At 41.7% G+C, this 24,915-nt stretch overlaps 1 protein-coding gene across 1 annotated transcript in view; it reads right to left on the bottom strand.

Moving 5' to 3' along the window:
- Window positions 1-10,592: 10,592 nt before the first annotated feature.
- THEGL (theg spermatid protein-like) overlaps window positions 10,593-24,915 on the bottom strand; it is an 85,060-nt gene continuing 70,737 nt past the window's right edge. The window contains exons 6-9 of the mRNA XM_011998458.1: window positions 18,420-18,426; window positions 17,326-17,457; window positions 12,814-12,989; window positions 10,593-10,707 (exon numbers count right to left, since the gene is read on the bottom strand). Of these exons, the coding sequence (XP_011853848.1) occupies window positions 10,593-10,707; window positions 12,814-12,989; window positions 17,326-17,457; window positions 18,420-18,426 (430 nt within the window). The remainder of the gene's footprint in view (window positions 10,708-12,813; window positions 12,990-17,325; window positions 17,458-18,419; window positions 18,427-24,915) is intronic.

Here is a 24,915-nt window from a genome sequence, read left to right as displayed (position 1 = left end):
CTCTTCTCCAGGATGATGAAGTTGCAAATAACCTTTGTTGTTACTATCCTGAAAGTATTCCACCAGTCTCATCAACTTTCCAAGGCTCTGTTGGAAATCGTTTCCTTATAGAGTCTATCAATCCCTTGCCCAGTCCTATTCAAGCTCTCCCAATGAAAGACCAGCCCTAGACCGGACCCCTCGAAATCTCATAAATATCCTACACGGCCCTCCCCTTGACTAAATGCTACCAGGACTCCACTGAGACAGCGAGAGCCCTCTTACCTCAGTAAGCTACAAACTCAGCTTTGCTTCATCCACAGGCTATGTGGTGGTGCCTTGAGGAGCCAGCACTGACAGGGCTATTCTTCTTTCCATTTTACAGGTGAGAAAATTGAAGCTTAGAGAGATTAGTTAATTTATCCAAATACACAAATCAAGTAAGTGGTAGGTCCTGCGTTCAAATCCTTTCTCATTCCAGAATGTACAATTCTAGTCACATGTCTACACTGCCTTCCCTGAACATCTGAAATCATATGATGCAGAGTCACTTCTTTCCCCACCTATAGTCAACCATGGGGTAATAATCCCAGAGAAGCTGGAATTTGAAATGGCTGCCTGACCTAGGCCATGTTTTAAGTTTCCTGAAGCCAGGAGTGTGGTGTTTTCCAATGATCCAAGCTCCGGGACATTCCTGCCTGCTGAGATCATTATACAAAAAGAGGTGTGCTAGCTGAGGTCTGTTATTGCTTTTCTTTGATGTCCACCTGCCTGAGTCACAGCCACCCTTGCCTTTCCGCAGAGCAGCTGCCCACCCACCACCATTATGTCCCTGGTATCTGCAGGGGGGAACACTGAAGTCTACAGCTTCTTTTTGCTCCCCCACATACCAAGCCACCTTTCTCCATACCCAGCCCGATGCCTGCCCTGTCTTGCAATCCTGCCAAGGGTGCCCAGCATTCTGGAAGTTCTAGCAGACCACACCTTGGCAATAGAGAGCAGGCAGGCAGGCAGATGCATGCAGCTGGTGGGTGGGGAAGGCACCTGGCAACCCCTTGCAGATGGAAAAGTAAAAGCAATGCAAACTATAACAGAATATGTGTCTTCAGGCTCCCTCCCCTTACTGCCTGTAACATGTCTCTGCTACCAAGGGTGGCCATGGGCCAGCACCTCCTCAGACAGGCCCTTAGGAAGTAAAACCCTCTGGGAAGAAGGGGAAGAGTTACATAAGGGAGAAGAAAGGCGAACCACTGAAGACAGCTTGGGATCCTTATGGGCCTGACTGTGATGAGATGCAGCAGGGATTCCGCTTAGGGGCTTGCTGGGCACCCCAAGCATGGAAATAAAGGAAAGATTTTGAGTCCCTTCAAAATGCCTGGGAAATTCCAGGCACCTAGCTAGGCTCTGCAACCAGCAATTAAAAAGGTTAACAGGCCAGGCGTGGGGGCTCACTCCTGTAATCCCAGCGCTTTGGGAGGCCAATGTGGGCAGATCACTTGAGGTCAGGAGTTCGAGACCAGCCTGGCCAACATGCTGAAACCCCATCTCTACTAAAAATACAAAAATTAGCTGGGCATGGTGGAACGCACCTGTAGCCCAGCTACTCGGGAGGCTGAGGTAGAAGAATTGCTTGAACCTGGGCAGTGGAGATTGCAGTGAGCTGAGATCACGCCACTGCGCTCCAGCCTGGGCGACAGAGTGAGACTCTGTCTCAAAAAAAAAAGTAAACAATTCAGTAAGCAAGAAGATAATAATAACCAACCTGGCCACCAGGGTGAAACCCTGTCTCTACTAAATATACAAAAATTAGCCAGGCGTGATGGTTCATGCCTATAGTCACTAAGGCACGAGAATCGCTTGAACCTGGGAGGCAGAGCTTGCAGTGAGCCGAGATCGTACCACTGCACTCCAGTCTGGGCAACAGAGTGAGACTCAGTCTCAAAAAAAAAAGGAAAAAAGAAATGTTTGGGTAAAAAATGTTTTAGTATATATTAACATGTCCATCTTTATACTAACAAAGTCATAAAATGTAAGTTTTAATATTATTTTAAGGAAGAAATTAATTATCCAGGAAAGCAAAAGTGCCTTGGGTCCATTAAAGTCACAGTGCAGTTTGTACCTGACATCTCTTTTTCGGTGTCTCAAAGGCATCTTCTAATCTACGTGTCCAGAATTGAACACATGCTTCTCCACGCTCCTCTTCTGGTCCTCACCCAGTGTCCCCTACATCAGTGAAGGGCTCATTGTTGTGAAAATAAACAAAGACCACCAAATAGGAGCATGCACAGCCTACTTATTTAGAGCTGGCGAAAGCGAGGTAGTCAGCCACAGTCACTTGCATTTGACAGAGACTCAAAGGCAGTTAGGGGAGAGGGGAAGCTTTACAGCAGCAGGGGTGTGGGGAGGCTTTGGATATGCTCTGATTGGAGGCTGCTTGCATGGGGAAGTTGAAGGGGGTTAACTAGAACTAGGGGGTCTTATGTGATTGGCTTAGGGAGCATATTTGGCTTTCTTTGGTTGGTCCTGAGGTAGAAGTGGGGGCAAAAACATAGGCACCAATAAAGGACCATTGAGCCAATTCTGACCACTCTGGCATTATTGTTGCAGAGGCTGTGGTTTAGCTTCCTGGCATGGTTGTTGCAGAGGTTGTGAGGCAGAATTCTGTTGCCATATGTGGCCTGGCTGTTGTTCATTTGTATATTCTGACTCTTTCGCCTTTTTTAAAAAATGTTTTAATTCCATAGGTTTTTGGGGAACAGGTGGTATTTGGTTACATGAATAAGTACTTTAGCGGTGATTTGTGAGATTTTGGTGGACCCATCTCCCAAGCAGTATACTTTTATCCCTCACCCACTTCCCACACTTTCTCCCTGAGTTCCCAAAGTCCATTGTATCATTCTTATGCCTTTGCATCCTCATAGCTTAGCTCCCACTTATGAGAACACACACCCCATTTCTGAGTTACTTCTTAGAATAATAGTCTCCAATCCCACCCAGGTTGCTGCAAATGCCATTACTTTATCCCTTTTTATGACTGAGTGTTAATCCATCGTATACATATACCACAGTTTCTTTATCCACTCATTGATTGATGGGCATTTGGGTTGGTTCCACATTTTTGAAATTGCGAATTGTGCTGCTATAAATGTGTGTGTCCAAGCATCTTTTTTTGTATAACAACTTCTCTTCCTCTGGGTAGATAACCAGTAGTGGGATTGCTGGATCAAATGATAGTTCTGCTTTTAGTTTTTAAAGGGATCTCCACACTGTTTTCCACAGTGGTTATGCTAGTTTGCATTCCCATGAGCAGTGTAGAAGTATTCCCTTTCCACTGCATCCACACAAACATCTGTTATTTTTTGATTATAGCCATTCTTGCAGAAGTAAGGTGGTATCGCATTGTGGTTTTGATTTGCATTTCCCTGATCATTAGTGATGCTGAGCATTTTTTCATATGTTTATTGGCCATTGGTATATCTTCCTTTGAGAATTGTCTATTCATATCCTTAGCCCACCTTTTAATGGGATTTTTTTTTTTTTTTTCTTACTGATTTGAGTTGGTTGTAGATTCTGGATATCAGTCCTCTGTCAGATGTATAGATTGTGAAGATTTTCTCCCACTCTGTGGGTTGTTGTTTACTCTGCTGACTGTTCCTTTTGCTGTGCAAAAGCTCTTTAGTTTAATTAAGTCCCAGCTATTTATCTTTGTATTTGTTGCATTTGCTTTTCTTCTGGGTTCTTGGTCATGAAATCTTTGCCAATGTCTAGAAGGGTTTTTCTGATGTTACCTTCTAGAATTTTTATAGTGTCAGGTCTTAGATTTAAGTCCTTGATCCATCTTGAGTTGATTTTTGTATAAGGTAAGAGATGAGGATCCAGTTTCATTCTTCTACGTGTGGCTTGCCAATTATCCCAGGATCACTTGTTGAATAGGGTGTCCTTTTCCCACTTCATGTTTTTGTTTGCTTTGCCAAATATCAGTTGGCTGTAAGTATTTGGGTTTATTTCTGGGTTCTTTATCTGTTCCATTGGTCTATGTGCCTATTTTTATAGCAGTACCATGCTGTTTGGTGACTATGGCCTTTTAGTATAGTTTGAAATCAGATAATGTGATGCCTCCAGATTTGCTCTTTTTGCTTAGTCCTGCTTTGGGTATGCACGCTCTTTTTTGGTTCCATGTGAACTTTAGGACTGCTTTTTCTAATTCTGTGGAGAATGACGGTGGTATTTTAATGGGAATAGTATTGAATTTGTAGATTTCTTTTGGCAGTATGGTCATTTTCACAATATTGATTCTACCCATCCATAAGCATGGGATGTGTTTCCATTTGTTTGACTCTCACTATCTCTCTTAGCCTATTCAGGCTGCTATAACAAAATACAATGAACTGAATAATTCACAAATGATAGAACTTTATTTCCCACAGTTCTACAGCCTGGGAAGTTCAAAATCAAGGCACTGGAAGATTTAACGTCAATTGATGGCTGCTTGCTTCCAAGATGGCACCTTCTTGCTGCATCTTCACATGGCTAAAAATGGAAAAAGGGATGAACTCCCTCAAGCCCTGTATTAAGGACACTAATCCTGTTGATGAGGGCATAGCCCTCATGACCTAATCACCTCCTAATGACCCTACCTCTTAATACCGTTGCATTGGAAATTAAGTTTCAACATGAATTTTGGAAGGATACAAACATTCAAATTACAGAATTCTGCCCCCAGTTCCCCCAAATTCACGTTTTTCTCCCTTACAAAATGCATTCATTTCATTCCCATTTCATAGCCCCAAAAGTCTTAACTGAATCCAGCATCAACTTTAAAGTTTAAATCCAGTCTCACCTAAATATCATGTAAATCACATATAAATGAACCATTAGTCTGAGACAAACTGCCCCTCCAGCTGTGAACCTGTGATATTGAACAAGTTATGTGCTTTCAAATTACAATAGTGACCAGGCACGGAGACTCATGCCTGTAATCCCAGCACTTTGGGAGGCCGAGGCAGGCGGATCACAAGGTCAGGAGTTCGAGACCAGCCTGGCCAACATGGTGAAACCCCGCCTCTACTAAAAATACAAAAATTAGTCTGGCGTGCTGGTGGGCGCCTGTAATCTCAGCTACTCGGGGGACAGAGAAACACTTGAACCCGGGAGGTGGAGGTTGCAGTGAGCTGAGATCACGCCACTGCACTCCAGTCTGGGCGACAGAGCAAGACTCTGTCTCAAAAAAAAAAAAGAAAGAAAGAAAGAAAGAAAAAAAGACAATAGTGGTATCAGCATAGAATATACATTCTCATTCCAAAAGGGAGAAGTAGGAAGGGGGAGTAACAGGTCTCAAGTAAGTCCAAAACCCAACAAGGCAAACATTAACTATTAAGGCTTGAGAATGATCTTCTTTGACTCCATGTCCCATCTGCTGAACACACTAGGGTTCACCCAGGTGGGCTCACCCCCATGGCTTTGCTGGGCACAACCCATGGTCAGCAGAGTTTGGAGTCATGTGGCGGTGGCTCCCCCGGGTTGATGTTGCATGCTGGTGGCTCTCCCAATCTGGGGTCACAAGGGTGGCCCTATTCTCATGGCTCTATTACACATTGTCCTAATGCAGACTCTCTGCCAACTATATTGTACCTGGGCCCACTGGAGCCATACCTGGGGTGGCTGAGGGGCACTGCACCAGAATTTGTGGAACAGAAATGTGAGGCAATACTAGGAAGTGGGCCCCAAGGTCCCACAGATGCCCTGGGCTCCTGCTTTGGAATCATTCTGTCCTCAAGGGCCTGGCACTCTGGGCTTGTGATGGGAGTGGCAGCCTTGAAGATCTCCAAAATACCTTTAGGGTCATTCTTCCATTGTCTTGATTAATAGCATCTGACTTTCTTCTAGCCATACTAATCTCCTTACCAAACATTCTCTTGGTCACACTCTTGGTGTTCTCTCCCCACCATGCTTCTCATTCTTTACAACTTGACAAGGCTGAGAATTTTCCAAATCTTTAAGTTCTGCCTCTCTTTTAATTATAAATTTCATCTTTAATTCAATTCTCACTTCTCACATTTTATTACAAGCAGTAAAGAGAAACCAAGCAGCTCCTTCAACACTTTGCTTAGAGATTTCTCCTGTAAATATCATATATAAGAGAAACCAGGACATGAATACAATGTAACCAAGGTTTTCTTTTTTTCTCTCTCTCTCTTTTTGCCACTTATTACTTACTTCTTTAGTTTCCACTGCCTTATTCCTCATTTCCATCTGACACTTCACTAGAATGGCCTTTACCGTCCATGTTTCCTTTTTTTTTTTTTCTTGAGACAGGGTCTCACTCTGTTGCTTAGGTTAGAATGCAGTGGCACAATCATGGCTCACTGCAACCTCAACTTCCCAGGCTCAAGTAATTCTCCTACCTTAGCCTCTGAGTAGCTGGGACTACAGGCATGCACCACCATGCTTGGCTAGTTTTTTATAAAACATTTTTAAAAAATACATCTATCTTGGACTCTTGGGCTCAAGCTATCCTCCCACCTCAGCCCCTCAAAGTGCTGGGATTACAGCCGGGAGCCACCATGCTCAGGTTACTGTCCATATTTCTGCCAACTTTCTGGTTCATGACCACTTAAGTAATCTCTAAGAAGACTGAGGTTTTCGGCCAGGCGTGGTGGCTCATGCCTGTAATCCCAGCACTTTGAGAGGCCAAGGCCAGTGGATCACGAGGTCAGCAGATCAAGACCATCCTTGCTAGCACGGTGAAACCCCAGCTCTACTAAAAATACAAAAAATTAGCCAGGCATGGTGGTACGCACCTGTAATCCCAGCTACTTGGGAGGCTGAGGCAGGAGAATGGTGTGAACCCAGCAGGCGGAGCTTGCAGTGAGCTGAGATCGCGCCACTGCACTCCAGCCTGGGCGACAGAGCGAGACTCCCTCTCAAAAAAAAGAAAAGAAGATTGAGGGTTTCTCTGCAACTCTTACGAGTTCTCACTAGAAATCGCCCTTAATGCTCCACTGATGTCAATACAGGCTTTTTCTAGCCCGCTCCTTCAAACTGTTCCGGTCTCTGTCCATTACCAATTTCAAAGCTGTTTTTACATTTTTAGATATTTGTTACACAGTACTCTCCTGGTACTAATTTTCTGCCTCAATTTTCTTGGGCTACTATAACAAAACACCAAAGACTGGCTAATTTATAAAGAACAGAAATGTATTTCTCACAGTTGAGGCTGGGAAGTTCAAGATCAAGGTGCCAATAGATTTGGTATCTGGTAAGGGCTTGTTCTTTGCTTCCAAGACGGCACCTTCTTACCGCATCCTCACATGGCAAAAAGAGAAAAAGGGATGAACTCACTCCCTCAAGCCTTTTACAAGGGCACTAATCCAATTTATTAGGGCAGAGTCCTCCTGACCCAATCACCTCCTGAAAGCCCCACCTCTTAATACTACTGCACCCAGGATTAAGTTTCAACATGAATTTTGGAAGGACACATTCAAACCAGAGCACTCTCTATCCTGTTTCATAAGCTAGGAATCCAGAAGTTATCTTGAATTCTTTCCTCTCCCACCCCCCATGTATAACCCATCATCAAATCCCATAAATCTACCTTCTCAAATCTCTCTTGAGCCTGTCACTTCTTACCGTCTCCACCATGGTACCACCAAACTATTTTCACCTTTCAAATGACCTACTAGATAACCTAACTTGGCCTACCCAGCTCCACTGCCCCTTCCCAATTTATTTGTCGTAATCAATTCTTCAAAAGCCAACCCTGATCACATCATCCCTATGCTTAAATTACTTCAATAGCTTCCCTTTGGTTTTAGGATGAAGACTAAAATCCTTAACCCGTCCTCCAGTGCCCTACGTGCTCTGGTCCGGTTCCCATCCTTCAGCCTCCTCTTGCTTCACACAACCTCGGATTTCTTGCTGTTTGGGCCACACTGGCAATCTTTCAGTCCCTGATGCATCCTTCCATCCGCCTCAGGGGATTTACTGGAAGGCAGCTCCGGCGTCAAATGAATAGCTGAAGCACCAGGGTAGGAGTCAGAACAGCGCCAGGGACACAGGTAGTAAAAGAAAAATAAAGTCTCGTCAGGGCATCTATAATGGGAAATATCAGCTCCAATTACCCTCCCCCGCCATCACCCTTGCCTCACTATGCTTAAGATCCACAGTCCCAGAAGACAGTTCAATGGGTGTGGCTGACTTAGGTTACATGTCCATACCTTGGCTAGGAAACCTCGAATAAAAATCCCCATAAAGCTTTAAACAATGAGGAGAAAGTAATTCTCCAAGAGAAAATGGGCAGTTCTTATTAGATGGAGGAACAATGAATTCAGAGTGATCCAAAAATCAACAAATGTCCACTTAACATGTGTTCCCACTACCTGGAATGCCTTCCTGTATCCTCTTTGGTTAGTTAGTCCTACTCAATTTTCAGCATCCAACCCAGTTGTTCCTTCATTAGAGAAGCCTTCTCTCACCTTCCTGTGGGATCAAAGTTCTCTATTTTGTTATTTCATAACACTATTTCATAGCACTTGCTAGTGTTGTAATTTTACATTTATTGGTGAATATTCTAATGAAATCATCTCTCCCAATAAGCTAGAGAGTCCGTGAGAGCAGAACCTGTATCTGTTTGGTTCACTATGTTGTCTCCAGTGCCTAGCACAGGGCCTGGTAAAGCAAAGACACTCAACAGAATTCATTTAATGTAAGAATCAAGGCATATTTTCCCCACTGATATGAACTATGCCACTGTACCCTTAGAAGGCTAACACAGGTAAATTTCTTATTTTTAATTTCAACAGTTTTGGGGGTACAGGGGGTTTTTGGTTACATAGGTAAGTTATGTAGTGGTGATTTCTGAGATTTTGGTGCACTTATCACCTGAGCAGTGTACACTATACCCGTTATGTAATCTTTTATTCCTCACCCCCCACCAGCCTTCCCTCTGAGTCCCCAAAGTCCATTGTATCATTTTTATACCTTTACATCCTCATAGCTTAGCTCCCACTTTTAAGTGAGAACATACAATGTTTGGTTTTTCCATTCCTGAGTTACTTCACTTAGAATAATGGCCTCCAACTCCATCCAACTTGCTGTAAATGCCATTGTTTTGTTTTACGGCTGAGTAGTATTTCATGGTGTATACATACCACATTCTCTTTATCCACTTCTTGGCTGACGGGCATTTAGGTTGGTTCCATATTTTTGCAATTGTGAATTGTGCTGCTTTAAACATGTGAAACACAGCTAAATTTCTTTTCTTGTCTTGTCTTTTTTTGAGATGGAGTCTCGCTGTATCACCCAGGCTGGAGTGCAGTGGTACAATCTCGGCTCACTGCAACCTCTAGCTCCCGGGTTCAAGCGATTCTCCTGTCTCAGCCTCCTGAGTAGCTGGGATTACAGGCATGTACCACCACACCAGGCTAATTTTTGTATTTTTAGTAGAGACAGGTTTCACCATGTTGGTCAGGCTGGTCCTGAATTCCTGACCTCGTGATCTGCCCGCCTCAGCCTCCCAAAGTGCTAGGATTACAGGCATAAGCCACTGTGCCCAGTCACAGCTAAATTTCTAAATAAAAATTTCTGCTCCAAATTCATACTTTATTATATACATTTTATCATCTAATCTTTACAAGAATATTCAGGAACCCATTTTCCACATAAAGAAACTGCAGCACAGGGAGCTAGGAAGTTTGTTTAAGATCACATACCTGGCAAATAATCCATGACAGAGACAAACTCAGGTTCTATCTGATTCCAAAACTCAAGTTCAAAACTACTAAGTGGTACTACCCCTCTGTAACACAAAGACCTTAAAGGTAGAGCTCATTCATCTGTAAAATTGGCTTTCAGGTAAGTTCATTTTCATGCAAATCTAGATATGCCCCATAAAAGTTAGTTTAATTTGTAAAATACTGATCTATGGAGAGAATAAAACTCTGGGCAGATGCAATTTTACAGAGAATTTTAATGCTTACCAAACATCTTGCTTTTTCTCTCATTTATGGTACGTGACTCTGGCATGAGTAAAGGAACAGAGATTGGTGACATCATCATTTAAGGTAACCTGTTCTCTAAATTTCAATTATAAATTGTATTTATAGATTATAAAAAATATTTCAATTTTTCCAAAAGAGCTTCACTTTTTCAGTGTTTTTTCTGAGTAATAAGGGGATGCTGAAATGACACAAAGAATGATTTCATTTCCCAGGACTTACTGGAGAAGGGACTGCGGCAGGATCAGCTATTGGGGAACATGGAACTCACTGGGAAAGGAAAAGCAAAACCCACAAATATAAGGAAGAGTGTTTCTTCAGGTCAGCTACAGCAATGAGGCAGCCAAGATGCTTGTGAGGCAACAGTAAGGATAATAAGGCAGTCTCTCATTTGCTCATTTATTGCATGCTGGAGTCTTCAAATCTGCTGAAGATTCAGTGACAGGTAACAGCAACAACTGCTATTTAATGATCATGGTGGTTTTCCCCAAAGGTCTCATTTTGTGGGAGGGGAAGCAAGGGGTGAATGTAAACTGACAGTACCACAGCAGGGAACTAAGTCATCTAATATGTGTTCTAGATACATAACCAGGGTCTGACTGTTGTGGCTTTCTGTATTTAACGTGTAAGAGGTTGTGACAACTCCCGGATCCTTTGAGAACACCGTGCTTTCAAAGCAGCTGGCTTGGTTTTAAAGACATCTGGATCATAATACACAATATGCACAGGAGTCCTGAAATAGGGGAAAAAGAAAACAACCTGAAATAAGATGAACAGAGAAGGCAACTAATGTTTCTCAAGCATCCACTGTATGTTATGTACTATGATATTACCCCATTTTTATTTTCATGACCTCCACTATACAGATGAGGAAATCAAGACTCAGAGAAGTTAAATGAATGATCTATGGACAACACCAGATTTGCATGTCTCTTAGATTCCAAAACCTTTTCTCTTTCCCCAGAAAGTAAATTCAGGAAGTTGCTCAGTCTTGAACTTGAGTTTTGGAATCAAACAAGCCTGAGTTTGTATCCCCTATGTATCATTTACCATAACATAATTTGGCAATGTTAAAACAAGCCAGATCGTTCTCTGGTAGACTTAAGAAAATAAAATTTTTGAAGTTGGCCACTCTCAGCACCTTACCACAAAATAATAATTTTGTCACCAGGATAAAACTTTGATAATGCACTTGATCATATTCTTCTCTTTTCTTTATTTTTTTATTTTTTTGTATTGTATTATTTTTTTGAGACAGGGTCTCACTCTGTCACCCAGGTTAGAGTGCAGTGGTGCGATGTCTGCTCACTGCAACCTCCTCCTCCCGGGCTCAAGTGATTTTCCTACCTCGGCCTCCTGAGTAGCTGGGACTACAGACGTGCACCACAACTCCAGCTAATTTTTTTGTATTTTTAGTAGAGACGGGGTTTCACCATGTTGCCCAGTCTGGTCTCAAACTCCTGTACTCAAGTGATCCGCCTGCTTTGGCCTCCCAAAGTGCTGGGATCACAGGTGTGAGCCAATGCACCCAGCCTCTTCTCTTTAATGAACAGAGAATGAGCTTCATTTCATCTGATGGCAAATTTATTTTTTTAAAGGATAAACACATTATAGCATTTACAAAATGTCATTATATATGACTAGCATATTTCCTTTTCCCTGAGCTCAAGACTTCCACAACTTTTTCTGCCTCTCCTGGGTTTTGCTAATGATGGTTTAAAAGAGGGATCAGATGTTATCCGTCAAGGTAACAAAATTAATTGAGGCTCAGGCAAGTTAAGAGGTCCTCCAAAAAATAAACAGAAATGAGAGGCAATGTTTTTCTTTGTTAACTATATATTCTTATCTATTTGAATTAGGCCATACAAGTACATGATGCAAAACACTGGAAAAATACAAAAGCCTATTTACTGAAAAATAAGTCTTCCTCCTATCCCAGTTCCCTAGGACCCCAAAGGCAACCATTGTTACTAGCTTCTTGTATACCCTCTGAGATACTATAGGCATATGCAAACAAATATATGGCCTATGTCTTTTTTTCTTACACAAATTGCAACATACTACATGCTGTGCTCTAGAACTTGTTTCACTTAATAATATATGTTAGATAAATAATTCCATACACATACTGATCGGACTGTCTCCTAGATCTTAAATTTCTTTTTCTTTTTTCCTTTCTCTTTCTTAGAGCCAGGGTCTTACTCTGTTGCCTGGGCTGGAGTGCAGTGTTACAGATCATAGCTCACTGTAGCTTCAAACTCCTGGGTTCAAGCAATGACTTCCTGCCTCAGCCTCCCAAGTTGCTAGAACTACAGGCACATGCCACCACACCTGGCTAATTTTTTGTATTTTTTGAAGAGAGGGGGTCTCACTTTGTTGCCTAGGCTGGTGTCAAACTCCTGGGCTCAAGCGATCTTCCCACCTCTGCCTCCCAAAGTGTTAGGATTACAGGTATGAGCCACCATGCCTGGACAATTTTTTAAAGAATTTTTTGTAGAGACGGGGTCTCACTATGTTCCCCAGGGTGGTCTCCAACTCCTAGCCTCAAGCTATCCTCCCACCTTGGTCTCCCAAAGCATTGGGATTATAGGTGTGATCCACCTGCCCCATCCTAGATCTAAGTTGCAATACCTAGTCCACTAACCTTTTAACTGTAGCCTATGTTTAGAGTAAGAAGACCATAGATATGTCAATAATAAATGTAATTTGTTAAGTAAGATGTTTTTGAAATTTTTTTTGTATTTCTGCAACTCTTTCCATTTGCCTTATTAGGTCAACTTTCTCCCTCTCACCAGAACCCCAGCCTTTCCTGTCCCACTTTAGCCTGAAATTGACATACCTCTTATTTGGATTAGCTAGTTCCTGAATCCTGGGTGATGCTTTCGAATGAGTAGCAGCGTAAGATACTGGCCAGTGGGCATCGCGGTCAGGTAGGTAATCTTGATGAACAGACTTGGACTTCGCTAGAGCTATTGTTCGGGGGCTAGGTTTAGCTAGCATGGCAGCAGGAGTTACCTATAGTGGAAACAAAGAGACACAAAAATATATCCCAAATTTTACATTTCTCTATGTCTACAGCTGTATCCTTACTTAAGTCACAATCATTTCTCTTCTGGATTACTGCAACAGACTCCTAACTGGTCTCTCTGCTTCCATCCTTGCTCCTATACAATGGGGCCTTCCATGACAGTTACTGAGGGAGAGAATGAACATGTAATGAGTATGTTCTGTGAGCCAGACAGTGTTGTAAGCTTTACCTAAATCATTCCCACTCAATCATCACAACAACTTCATGAGCTAAGTACTTCCTAAAGCCCAAATCAGATCATGTCACTACCAGGCTTTAAACCCATCCTGGGCTGGGTGCGTTGACTGATGCCTGTAATCCTAGCACTTTGGGAGGCCAGGGCTGGTGGATCATGAGGTCAGGAGTCCGAGACCAGCCTGACCAACATGGTGAAACCCCGTCTGTACTAAAAATTCAAAAATTAGCTGGGCGTGGTGGCATGTGCCTGTAATCCCAGCTACTCAGGAGGCTGAGGCAGGAGAATCGCTTGAACCAGGGAGTCGGAGGTTGCAGTGAGCCAAGATCGCACCACTGCACTCCAGCCTGGCAACAGAGTGAGACTCTTGTCTCAAATAAATAAATAAATAAACCCATCCTATTGTTCCCCATTTTGCTAAAAATAATACTTAGGCTGAGCCAAGCACAATGACTTGTGCCTATAATCAATCCCAGAACTTTGGGAGACTGAGGTGAGCAGATCATTTGAGCCCAGGAGTTCAAGACTAGCCTGGGCAAAATGGCAAAACCCCATCTCTAAAAAAAAAAAAAAAAGAAAGAAAAACAAAAATGAGCTGGTTTACATTCCCACCAACAGTGTAAAAGCATTCCTATTTCTCCACAGCCTTGCCAGCATCTATTGTTTCTTGACTTTTTAATAATCACCATTCTGACTGGTGTGAGATTGCGGTTTTGATTTGCATCTCTCTAATGATCAGTGATGTTGAGTTTCTTTTCATATGTTTGTTGGCCACATAAATGTCTTCTTTTGAGAAATGTCTGCAGCACTATTCACAATAGCAAATACCTGGAACCAATCCAAATGCTCATCAATGATAGACTGGATAAAGAGAATGTGGTACATACACACCATGGAATACTATGAAGCCATAAAAAAGAATGACATCATATCTTTTGCAAGGATATGGATGGAGCTAGAAGCCATCATCCTCAGCAAACTAACACAGGAACAGAAAACCAAACACTGCATGTTCTCACACATAAGTAGGAGTCGAACAGTGAGAACACATGGACACAGAGAGGGGAACAACACACACTAGGGCCTGTCAGGGGCAGGGGGTGTGTAAGGGGAGGGAGAGCATTAGGACAAATAGCTAATGCATGTGGGGCTTAAAACCTAGGTGATAGGTTGATAGGTGCAGCGAACCACCATGGCACATGTATACCTGTGTAACAAATCTGCACATTCCGCACATGTATCCTGGAACTTAAAGTGAAAAAAATTTTAAAATAAGAAAAAATAATAATTGTGAGCAAAAAAAATTAGCTGGGCATAGTGGTGCATGTCTGTGGTCACAGCTACTCAGGAGGCTGAGGTGGGAGATCACTTGAGCCCAGTGAGGTTGAGGCTACAATAAGCTGTGATAGCACCACTGCTCTCCAGCCTGGGTGAGAGTCAGATCCTGTCTCAAAAAAAAAAAAAAAAAAAAAAATATATATATATATATATATAGAGAGAGAGAGAGAGAGAGAGAGACACATACACACACATATACACACATGCATATATATATACACACATACATACATATACCCACTTAGTGTATTCTATTTTCATACTGCTACGAAGAAATATCTGAAATGGGGTAATTTCTTAAGAAAAAGAGGTTTAATGGAATCATAGTTCCATTGGGGAGTGGCTGGGAGGAGGCCTCACCATCATGGCGGAAGGCAAAGGAAGAGCAAAGGCGCATCTTATATGGTGGCGGGCAAGAGAGCATGAGAGCCCAGTGAAGGGGGAAGCCCCTTATAAAACCATCAGATCTCATGAGAACTCACTCTCTATCAGGAAAACAGCATGGGGGGAACCAACCCCATGATTCAATTATCTCCACCTGGTCTTTCCCTTGACATGTGGGATTATTACAATTCAAGGTGAGGTTTGAGTGGGGACACAGAGCCAGACCATATCACTTAGGCTCCTTCTGTGACCTACAAGGCCCTACATGATCTGCCCTCTGACCTCATCTTCCTCCCCTCCTCCCCTTGATCCCTATGATTCCAGCCACACAGCCCCCTGGACCAGCTCCTTCCCTCTCAGGACCTTTGCACTTGCTAGTTCTCCTTAAAAAAACTTCCCTCAGCCTTGGCTTGGCTGCCTCTCCCTCACTCAAGTCTCTAGACTCATACATCACATTTTTCAAGGAGGTCTTCCCTGACCAGCCAAGACAAGTCAGCCTAATTACCCTCTTCTGCAGGACTTACTTAATCTTCTTCATAGCACATGTCAACACCCACGTCAGCGCATTTATCACTTCGTTATTTCACTTTGTCTGTATTTCTCCCCATTAGAATATAAGCTGCTCAAGGGGAATTACTTGTTTGCTGAAAGCTAAACTTGGCTCTGGCACATAGTTGGTGCTGAATAAACATATGTTGACTGACTCCTTTTGGTCTTACTTTGAAAACCACATCTACCAGATTGCCTTTCTGTTATGTTGCTTTATTGGTAAAATATCTAGGACGACATCTACTATTCTCTTTTAAATGCTCACTCAAAAGAATTAGAGTGGGGCTAGGCATGATGGCTCACACCTATAATCCTAGCACTTTGGGAGGTTGAGACACAAGGATCACTTGAGCTCAGGGGTTCCAGACCAGCCTGGGCAACATAGTGAGACCCCTGTCTCTACAAAAAATTTTAAAAACTTGGGTGTGGTGGCACATGCCTGTAGTCATAGCTGCTCAGGTGGCTGAGGTGGGAGGATCACTTAAGCCCAGCAGGTTGAAGCTGCAGTGAGCCATGATCATGCCGCTGCACTCCAGCCTGGATGACAGAGCAAAGCACCGTCTTAAAAACAAAACAAAACAAAAAAAACCACACACACACACACACAAAAGAAAACAATTAGGGTGGCCAGCTAACACCACTCTCAGTAGTCTCGAAAGTGTTCTGCATTGCACTGGTGCAGATTTGTTTCAGCTTCTAAGACTACGATTTTCTGCAGTGGTATTCCTTTTTTCTAAAGACCTTAAAAAATAAAACAAACCCAAACAATTCTAGCAATTACAGAAAGATCTGCCTTACTTCCATTTTTACATACCAAAAAACTGAGAATAAAGTCATTTGCCTGAGAGTCACTTCAGTAAACTTAAGAGACTCTTCCAAGGGTTTCTGATTCCCAGAATGGTTTTCTTTCCTAATAGAATTCCATATCAAATCCTCAGTTTCCTTGAAACAGGGTGAAACTGGTCCCACCTCTTTTGGCAACAGGATCATTAGATATTTTTTGAAAACTCAACTGGAATAGGGCATCAAGTTGGCACTGCAGTTGATGGTGGGGAATGTCAAGGATGAAGAAGGAGGGAAGCCATCGAAGGTTCCAGGCTCTGTGCTGAGTGCCATGACTTACCTGTTACTGCTCAACACAGCAGACGTATCAGTGAGGATGGCTATCTCCAGAATTCCCTAGCTCACCTTGCTCTACCCAACTTCAAGTGCATCCCAACTTTAGTACTTTGGCATGTAATCTTCCCTTTACTGGAATATTCTTCTAGATCTTCACTTGGTTAACTCCTTATCAGTCAGGTTTCAGCTCAAATGTTCCTTCCTTAGAGAGACCTTCACTGACTACCACAGGCAAAGTATCTTACTACCCCAACCCATAGTCATTCATTTTCTATGTTATTTTCCTCATAGCATTTAGCATGATCTGACATTATCTATTGACTAATTTATTGTTTGTCTCCCCTGATTAGCATAGAGCTCCAAGTTATTCACTGGGATCACTGCCTTGCTCACAGTAGGCATCCAAATATTTGTTGAATGAATAAGGCTCAGGAAGGTTGTCCCAACATCATAGAGCTTGGAGTGACGAGGCTGCGATTTGAATCCAGCTCTAAAACTGAACTCCAAAGCCCATGCTCCTGGTGCTCTACTCTTTTCCCCTTCTCCCTATCATGTAGCTAGGTCTCTCTTCCTGCCACAGACCACTCTTCCCAGATTCTCTTTTCCAGTGACTTTGGGCTATGCCCTGTAGAGGCAAAATAGCACCCTAGGAGCAGCCAGAAAGTGAGCTGAAGGATACCAAGGTAGTGATGGCTTACAGGACGGATGGGCAGTTCACTTCTTTGTCTTTCATAGCACAGACCCTCTAACTTGATCCTTGGGTGGGCAAGGTCTACAATTCTTGGAGTTGCAATCGCACTCAGGGTAGAAAGTGAAATCGGGGTTTGCATCTAGGGGAAAAAATAGAACAGTACTTGTAAGCATCAAATAATAAACACTATCTAGTTCAAGATTACGAAGTATGATTTGACCTCGGGGCCAGACTTCTCAACACTCCAGTAGAAAGGGTGGGAATCTTGCAGTAACCTATAATCACAGTTGAAAGGATCAATTTCTATCTTTCTCAAACTAGATTGCATGGATTCCAACGTGGCTTTTCAAGAACTTAACTGTTAAACTAAAGACATTGAGGCAATAGCAAATAATGTTACATACTGATTCAGAGATAAATGGTAATGCTGATTTGTGGACTGATAAACTCAGCCAGGACGCCAGGCTCAGCCCCACCAAATGAGAATACTATAAAGCAGTGGTTCCCAACCTTTTGGACACCAGGGACCAGTTTCATGGAAGACAATTTTTCCATGGACAGTGTTGGAAAAAGGATGGTTTGGGGATGAAACTGTTCCAACTTGGATAATCAGCCATTACATTATCATAAGGAGAGCACAACCTAGATCCTTTGCATGCACAGTTAACAATAGGGTTCATGTTCCTATGAGAATCTAATGCCACTGCTGATCTGACAGGAGGTGGAACTCAGGTAGTAATGAGTAAATCACCTCCTGCTGTGCTGCCTGATTCCTAACAGGCCATGGACTGGTATTGGTCCACAGCCTGGGGACTGGGGATCCCTGCTATAAAGGGTGACTTAGCTTTGTTCTTAATTATTTTTGCCCTTTGGGAATTGGGGCTTATATTATCACAAATCACCATGCTTAAAGTGAATTTAAGTGTCTCCCTTCTAATTGGACTAGATAAGAAAAAGAAGCCAAAGCCAATAAGAAGAAAAGCAGAACCACACATCTCCCCACTAGACTCCTAAGTTATTCTTCACTATCTGAATTGTGGAAATTTGTCCAAATTATATGGTCTTCTATTTAAATTACTTGTATTCAAAATCAAAGCTTACCATAAAACTTTGAAGGAAAATATAATCAATAACTGGAAATAAAATGGGGCTTTAACTGTGGGTTAAAATTCCTTCCTGTGCTGTTTAATTGATGATGATTATGATGATGATTATGATTATACTAACAGTGACGGTGTTTCACATGTTTCATATATTAGTCTTGTGTATTAGTCAAATTTTACATGTTTGGTGTATTAGTCAAATTCCTTCTTGTGCTATTTAATTGATGATGAAGATTATGATGATGATAATACACATGTTTTCTGTATTAGTCTATCCTTGTATTGCTATAAAGACCTACCTGAGATGGAGTAATTTGTAAAGAAAAGAGGGCTTGTTGGCTTATGGTTTCTGCAGGATGTACAGGTGGCATGGCTGGGGAGGCCTCAGGAAATTTACAATCATGGTGGAAGGGCAAAGGGGAAGCACATCTTACATGGTGGGAACAAGAGAGAGCAAAGGGGAAGGTGCAACACACTTTTAACAACCAAGTCTCCTGAGAACTCACTCATTATCACAAGAACATCAAGGGGGAAATCCACCCTCATGATCCAATTACCTCCCACTAGGCCCCTCCTCCAACACTGGGGATTATAATTCTACATGAGATTTGGGTGGGGACACAAATCAAACCATAACATATTGAATCATTTATTCCTCACCTCGGGCATCATTTTTATTTCTAATTCTCTAAGACAGAAACCAAGGTATTATGAGATTCATTAATTTATTTAAGTTTACATAGTAAGAGGTACAGAACATTCAAACTGAAGAGCCTACCTCTTTGTACAACACAACAAAGTACTAATTAAGCATTTTAAGCATTTTTAAGCATGAATAAAGCTTTCTTTCCTCTCAGGCTCTGGGAAAATGAAAGAAATATATGACAACCATTGCTTTCAATTAAAGCTTATGATCTAAAAAGACTTAATCATTTACTTATTCAATTTATTAAACAAACATTTCTTAGGCAATTATAGTATGTAAGACACAACAAGGAATAATAAGATACAGTTCCTTTCCTTAATGTAATTTTCAACTTAGAAAGAACCATAAGACTGGGTGTGGTGGATCATGCCTATGACATCAACAGTTTGGGAGGCTGAGGTAAGGAGGATGGATTGAGCCCAAGAGTCTTTTCAAATAACTGTGGATATTCTTCCTTGATACTACGACTTGAAAAATGCTAGTTTCTTAAATGGTAGCTGCAAAAAGTACCATTTGAAACTATGTGAATGAACTTTTTATACTCCATTACCTTAAAATCTATTTGCTTACCTTGCACATTGAATGAACCTTTTAGCCATGCATAATTTTGAACTTAATATCTAGTTTTCACACCAGGGAAGCAGGAATGGTTTAACACATGCAAGTCAATAAATGTGATACATCACACAAAGAGAATTAAAAACAAAAATCACATGATCATCTCAATAGATGCAGAAAAAGCATTTCACAAACTCTCCAAAACTCTCCAAAATCCAGCAAAATCGGCAAACAAGGGACATAACTTAATGTAATAAGAGCCCTCTATGACAAACCCACAGCCAACATAATACTCAATAGGGAAAAGTTGAAAGCTCTCTGAGAACTGAAACAAGACAAGGAGGCCCACTCTCACCACTCCTCTTCAACATAGTACTGGAAGTCCTAGCCAAAGCAATCAGGCAAGAGAAAGAAATAAAGGGTATCCAAATCAGTAAAGAGGAAGTCAAACTGTTACTGTTTGCACAACATGATCATTTACCTTGAAAACCCTAAAGACTCCTCCAGAAAGCTCCTAGAACTACTAAAAGAATTTGGCAAAGTTTCCAGATACAAGATTAATGTATACCGATCAGTAGTAGCTCTTCTATGCACCAACAGTGACCAAGCAGAGAAACAAATCAAAAACTCCACCACTTTTACAATAGCCGCAAAAAACAAAAGTAAATAAAATAAAAACACACACACACACAAACAAAAACAACAAAAAAACCCCAACAACAACAACAATAAACCCTTAGAAACATACCTAACCAAGGAGTCAAAAGACGTCTACAAAGAAAACTACAAAACACTACTGAAAGAAATCATAGATGACACAAACAAATGGAAACACATCCCATGCTCATGGATGGGTAGAATCAATATTGTGAAAACAACCATACCACCAAAAGCAATCTACAAATTCAACGCAATCCCCATCAAAATAGCACCAGCATTATTCACAAAATTAGAAAAAACAATTCTAAAATTCATATGGAACCAAAAAGAGCCTGAATAGCCAAAGCAAGACTAAGCAAAAAGAACAAATCTGGAGACCTCACACTACCTGATTTCAAACTATACTATAAGGCCATAGTCACCAAAACAGTATGGTGCTGGTATAAAAATAGGCACACAGGCTGGGCACAGTGGCTCACACCTGTAATCCCAGCACTTTGGAAGGCCGAGGTGGGCGGATCACTTGAGGTCAGGAGTTCGAGACCAGCCTGGCCAACATGGTGAAACTCTGTCTCAACTAAAAATACAAAAATTAGCCAGGTGTGGTGGTGGGCGCCTGTAATCCCAACTACTCGGGAGGCTGAAGCAGGAGAATCACCTGAACCTGGGAGGCAGAGATTGCAGTGAGCTGAGATTGTGTCACTGCACTCCAGCCTGGGCAACAGAGCAAGACTCCATTTCAAAAAAAGAAAAAAAAGAAAAGAAAAAAAAAATAGGCACGTAGACCAATGGAAAAGAGTAGAGAACCCAGAAATAAGCCCAAATACTTGCAGCCAACTGATCTTCGACAAAGCAAACAAAAGCATAAAGTGGAGAAAGGACACCCTATTCAACAAATGGTGCTGGGATAATTGGCTAGCCAAAAGTAGGAGAATGAAACTGGATCCTCATCTCTCACCTTATACAAAAATCAACTCAAGATGGATTAAGGACTTAAACCTAAGACCTGAAACTATAAAAATTCTAGAAGATGGCCGGACACGGTAGCTCACCCCTGTAATCCTAGCACTTTGGGATGCTGTAGTGGGCGGATCACCTGAGGCTGGGAGTTCGAGACCAGCCTAACCCATATGAAGAAACCCCATCTCTACTAAAAATACAAAATTAGCCTGGTGTGGTGGTGCATGCCTATAATCCCAGTTACTTGGGAGGCTGAGGAAGGAGAATCGCTTGAACCTGAAAGGCAGAGGTTGCAGTGAGCCGAGATCGCGCCATTGCACTCCAGTCTGGGCAACAAGAGCGAAACTCTGTCTCAAAAAAAAAAAAAAAAAAAAATTCTAGAAGATGACACTGGAAAAACCCATCTAGACATTGGCTTAGGCAGGGATTTCATGACCAAGAACTCAAAAGCAAATGCAATACAAACAAAGATAAATAGCTGGGACTTAATTAAACTAAAGAGCTTTTGCACAGCAAAAGAGCAGTCAGCAGAGTAAAGAGACAACCCACAGAGTGTGAGAAAATCTTCACAATCTATACATCTGACAAAGGACTAATATCCAGAATCTACAACGAACTTAAATCAGTAAGAATTAAACAAACAATCCCATTAAAAGGTGGGCTAAGGACATGAACAGACAATTCTCAAAAGAAGATATACAAATGACCAACAAACATATGAAAAAATGCTCAACATTGCTAATGACCAAGGAAATGCAAATCAAAACTACAATGCGATACCAGCTTACTCCTGCAAAAATGGCCATAATCAAAAAATCAAAAAACAGCAGATGTTGGTGTGGATGCGGTGATCAGGGAACACTTCTACACTACTGGTGGGAATGTAAACTAGTACAGCCACTGTGGACAGTGTGGACATTCCTTAAAGAACTAAAAGTAGAACTACCATTTGATCCAGCAATCCCACTGCTGGGTATTTACCCAGAGGAAAAGAAGTCCTTATTTGAAAAAGATACTTGCACATGCATGTTTTCAGCAGCACAATTCAGAATTGAAAAATCATGGAACCAACCCAAATGCCCATCAATCAACGAGTGGATGAAGAAATTGTGTATATTTATAGGATGGAATACTACTCAGCCATAAAAAGGAATTAATTAACAGCATTTGCAGTGACCTGGATGAAACTGGAGACTATTATTCTAAGTAAAGTAACTCAAGAATGAAAAACCAAACATTGTATGTTCTCACTGATCCGTGGGAGCTAAGCTATGAGGACACAAAGGCATAAGAATTATACAATGGACTTTGGGGACTTGGGGGGAAGAGTGGGAGGGGGTGATGGATAAAAGACTACAAATATGGTGCAGTGTATACTGCTCGGGTGATGGGTGCACCAAAATCTCACAAATCACCACTAAAGAACTTACTCATGTAACCAAATACTACCTGTACCTCAATAACTTATGGAAAAATCACAAAAAAAGAAAAATGTTGAATGAAGAAATCAATCAATCAATCAATGGACCAAGGAAGAATGGATAAAGTACAATTGTTTTATGCACTGTAAAATGAGTAAGTTGAATGAAAATAAAATGTAAAAGGTAAATTTACAAAATAAACATTTTAGGGGCAGCTATGTAAAAAAGAATATTTAGGGCTCTTAAAATTAATTGTTAAAAACTGCTGGAATTATAAATAAAATAATAAAACTTGCAAGCCAAACTTAAAAGCCTAAGAAAAATCAACTTTTAAATTTGAAAATTTAAAAATGAGACTATTGATTATAGCATACCTCTAAACAGTCTTTTCTGCATATAAAATCCATGCTCAAGGATACCTAAAAAGCTTACATCATTGGGTGTGGCAGTTTTTTTTTAAGTGCCTATAAATTCTTTGACACTTCTCTCAATTGAGAGGTGGGGTTTGTGTCCCTGCCCCCTTGAATCTGGCCAGACTTGTAACTACATCAGTAAACAGAGCATGTCTACTATAACGTTATGTGACTTCTAAGGTCAAGCCATAAAAACCATGCAGCTTCCACTTGTTCTCTTGAAATATTCACCCTTGAGACACTCCATATTAGTATATTCCTTCTCAGAACAGCTCTCATGACAAGAAAGGTCTAAGCCACATGGAGAGACCATATGAAGGAACTCCTATAGATATTCTCAACTGAGTCTATCTAGCTTTTAGGTTATCCCAGCCTGGGCACCACACACAGGTATTATTGTGGACTGACTGACTGCGTCCCTCCAAAATTCACATGTTGAAGACCAAATCCCCAGTGATTGAATTAGGAGGTGGGGTGCTTTGGGTAGTAATTAGATTTGGATGAAGTCATGAGATTGGAGCCCCCATAATAGGATTAGTGTCATTATAAGAAAAGGAAGAGAGACCAGAGATCTTTCTCTCTTTCTCTCTGAGAACCTACAAAGAAGAGGTCATGTGAGTATACAGCAAAATCGTGGTTGTCTGCAAGTCAGGAGTGGGCCCTCACCAAGAAGAGAATATGCCAGTATCTTAATCTTGAACTTCCCAGGCTCCAGAACTGTGAGTAATAAATGTCTTTTGTTTAATTTACTCAGACGATGGTTTTAGGTTACAGCAGCCCAAGCTGACTAAGACAAGTGTAAAGGAGCCTCCAGAGGATTCCAGTCCCCCACCATTTCAGACACCCAAGGCATTACAGATTTCCCAGCTGAGGCCCTAGACATCATGGAGCAGAGAAGAGCCATACCTGCTTGCCCAGTCAGAATTTCTCAGTCATAAAATCCTTGAACATAATAAAATCATTGTTGTTTTATGCCACTAAGTTTGGGGATGGTTTGGCATAAAGCAACAGACACCTAGATGAGAACTTTAAGGCTGGGTTCTCTGTATTGGTTTTGGATTATCTGGAGTTTGTTTTCCAAACTGATTAGATTTAAAGGCATTAATGATCCTATTGCTAGTGGTGAAAAAAAATACACCATAGTCCATGGCATGCAGTGGCAAAACAGAAAGAAAGGCTTTGGGTGATGAAGCAGCTGCTGCAAGCAAACATTTTAGTGAAATAAATAAGTACAGTAGGATTGCCTGGTTGCTTCTAAGTGAACTGAAGAACTTTGAGAAAAGAAAATGGTAATCTCAGGCCTTTAAAATACAACTGTAGGACAGGCACAGTGGCTCACACTTGTAATCCCAGCATTTTGGGAGGTCAAGGTGGGAGAATCGCTTGAGCCTAGGAGTTCAAGACCAGCCTAAACAACATAAGGAAACTTTGTCTCTACAAAAAATGTAAAAATCAGCTGATTGTGGTGGCATGCACTTGTGGTCCCAACTATTCAGGCCAGAGTAGGAGGATCACTTGAGCCTGGAAGGTCAAAGCTGCAGTGAGCTGTGATCACATGACTGCATTCCAGCCTGGGTGACAGAGTGGGACCTTGTCTTAAAAAATTAAAAAATAGGCCGGGCGCAGTGGCTCAAGCCTGTAATCCCAGCACTTTGGGAGGCCGAGACGGGCGGATCACGAGGTCAGAAGATCGAGACCATCCTGGCTAACACGGTGAAACCCCGTCTCTACTAAAAAAAAATACAAAGAACTAGCCAGGCAAGGTGGCGGGCACCT

The sequence above is a fragment of the Mandrillus leucophaeus genome, unplaced genomic scaffold (genome assembly GCF_000951045.1).
Source record: "Mandrillus leucophaeus isolate KB7577 unplaced genomic scaffold, Mleu.le_1.0 Scaffold570, whole genome shotgun sequence".
Classification (NCBI taxonomy): domain Eukaryota; kingdom Metazoa; phylum Chordata; class Mammalia; order Primates; family Cercopithecidae; genus Mandrillus; species Mandrillus leucophaeus.
Note: the sequence above shows the minus strand (reverse complement) of the source record. Positions and strands in the feature narration are given on the sequence as shown.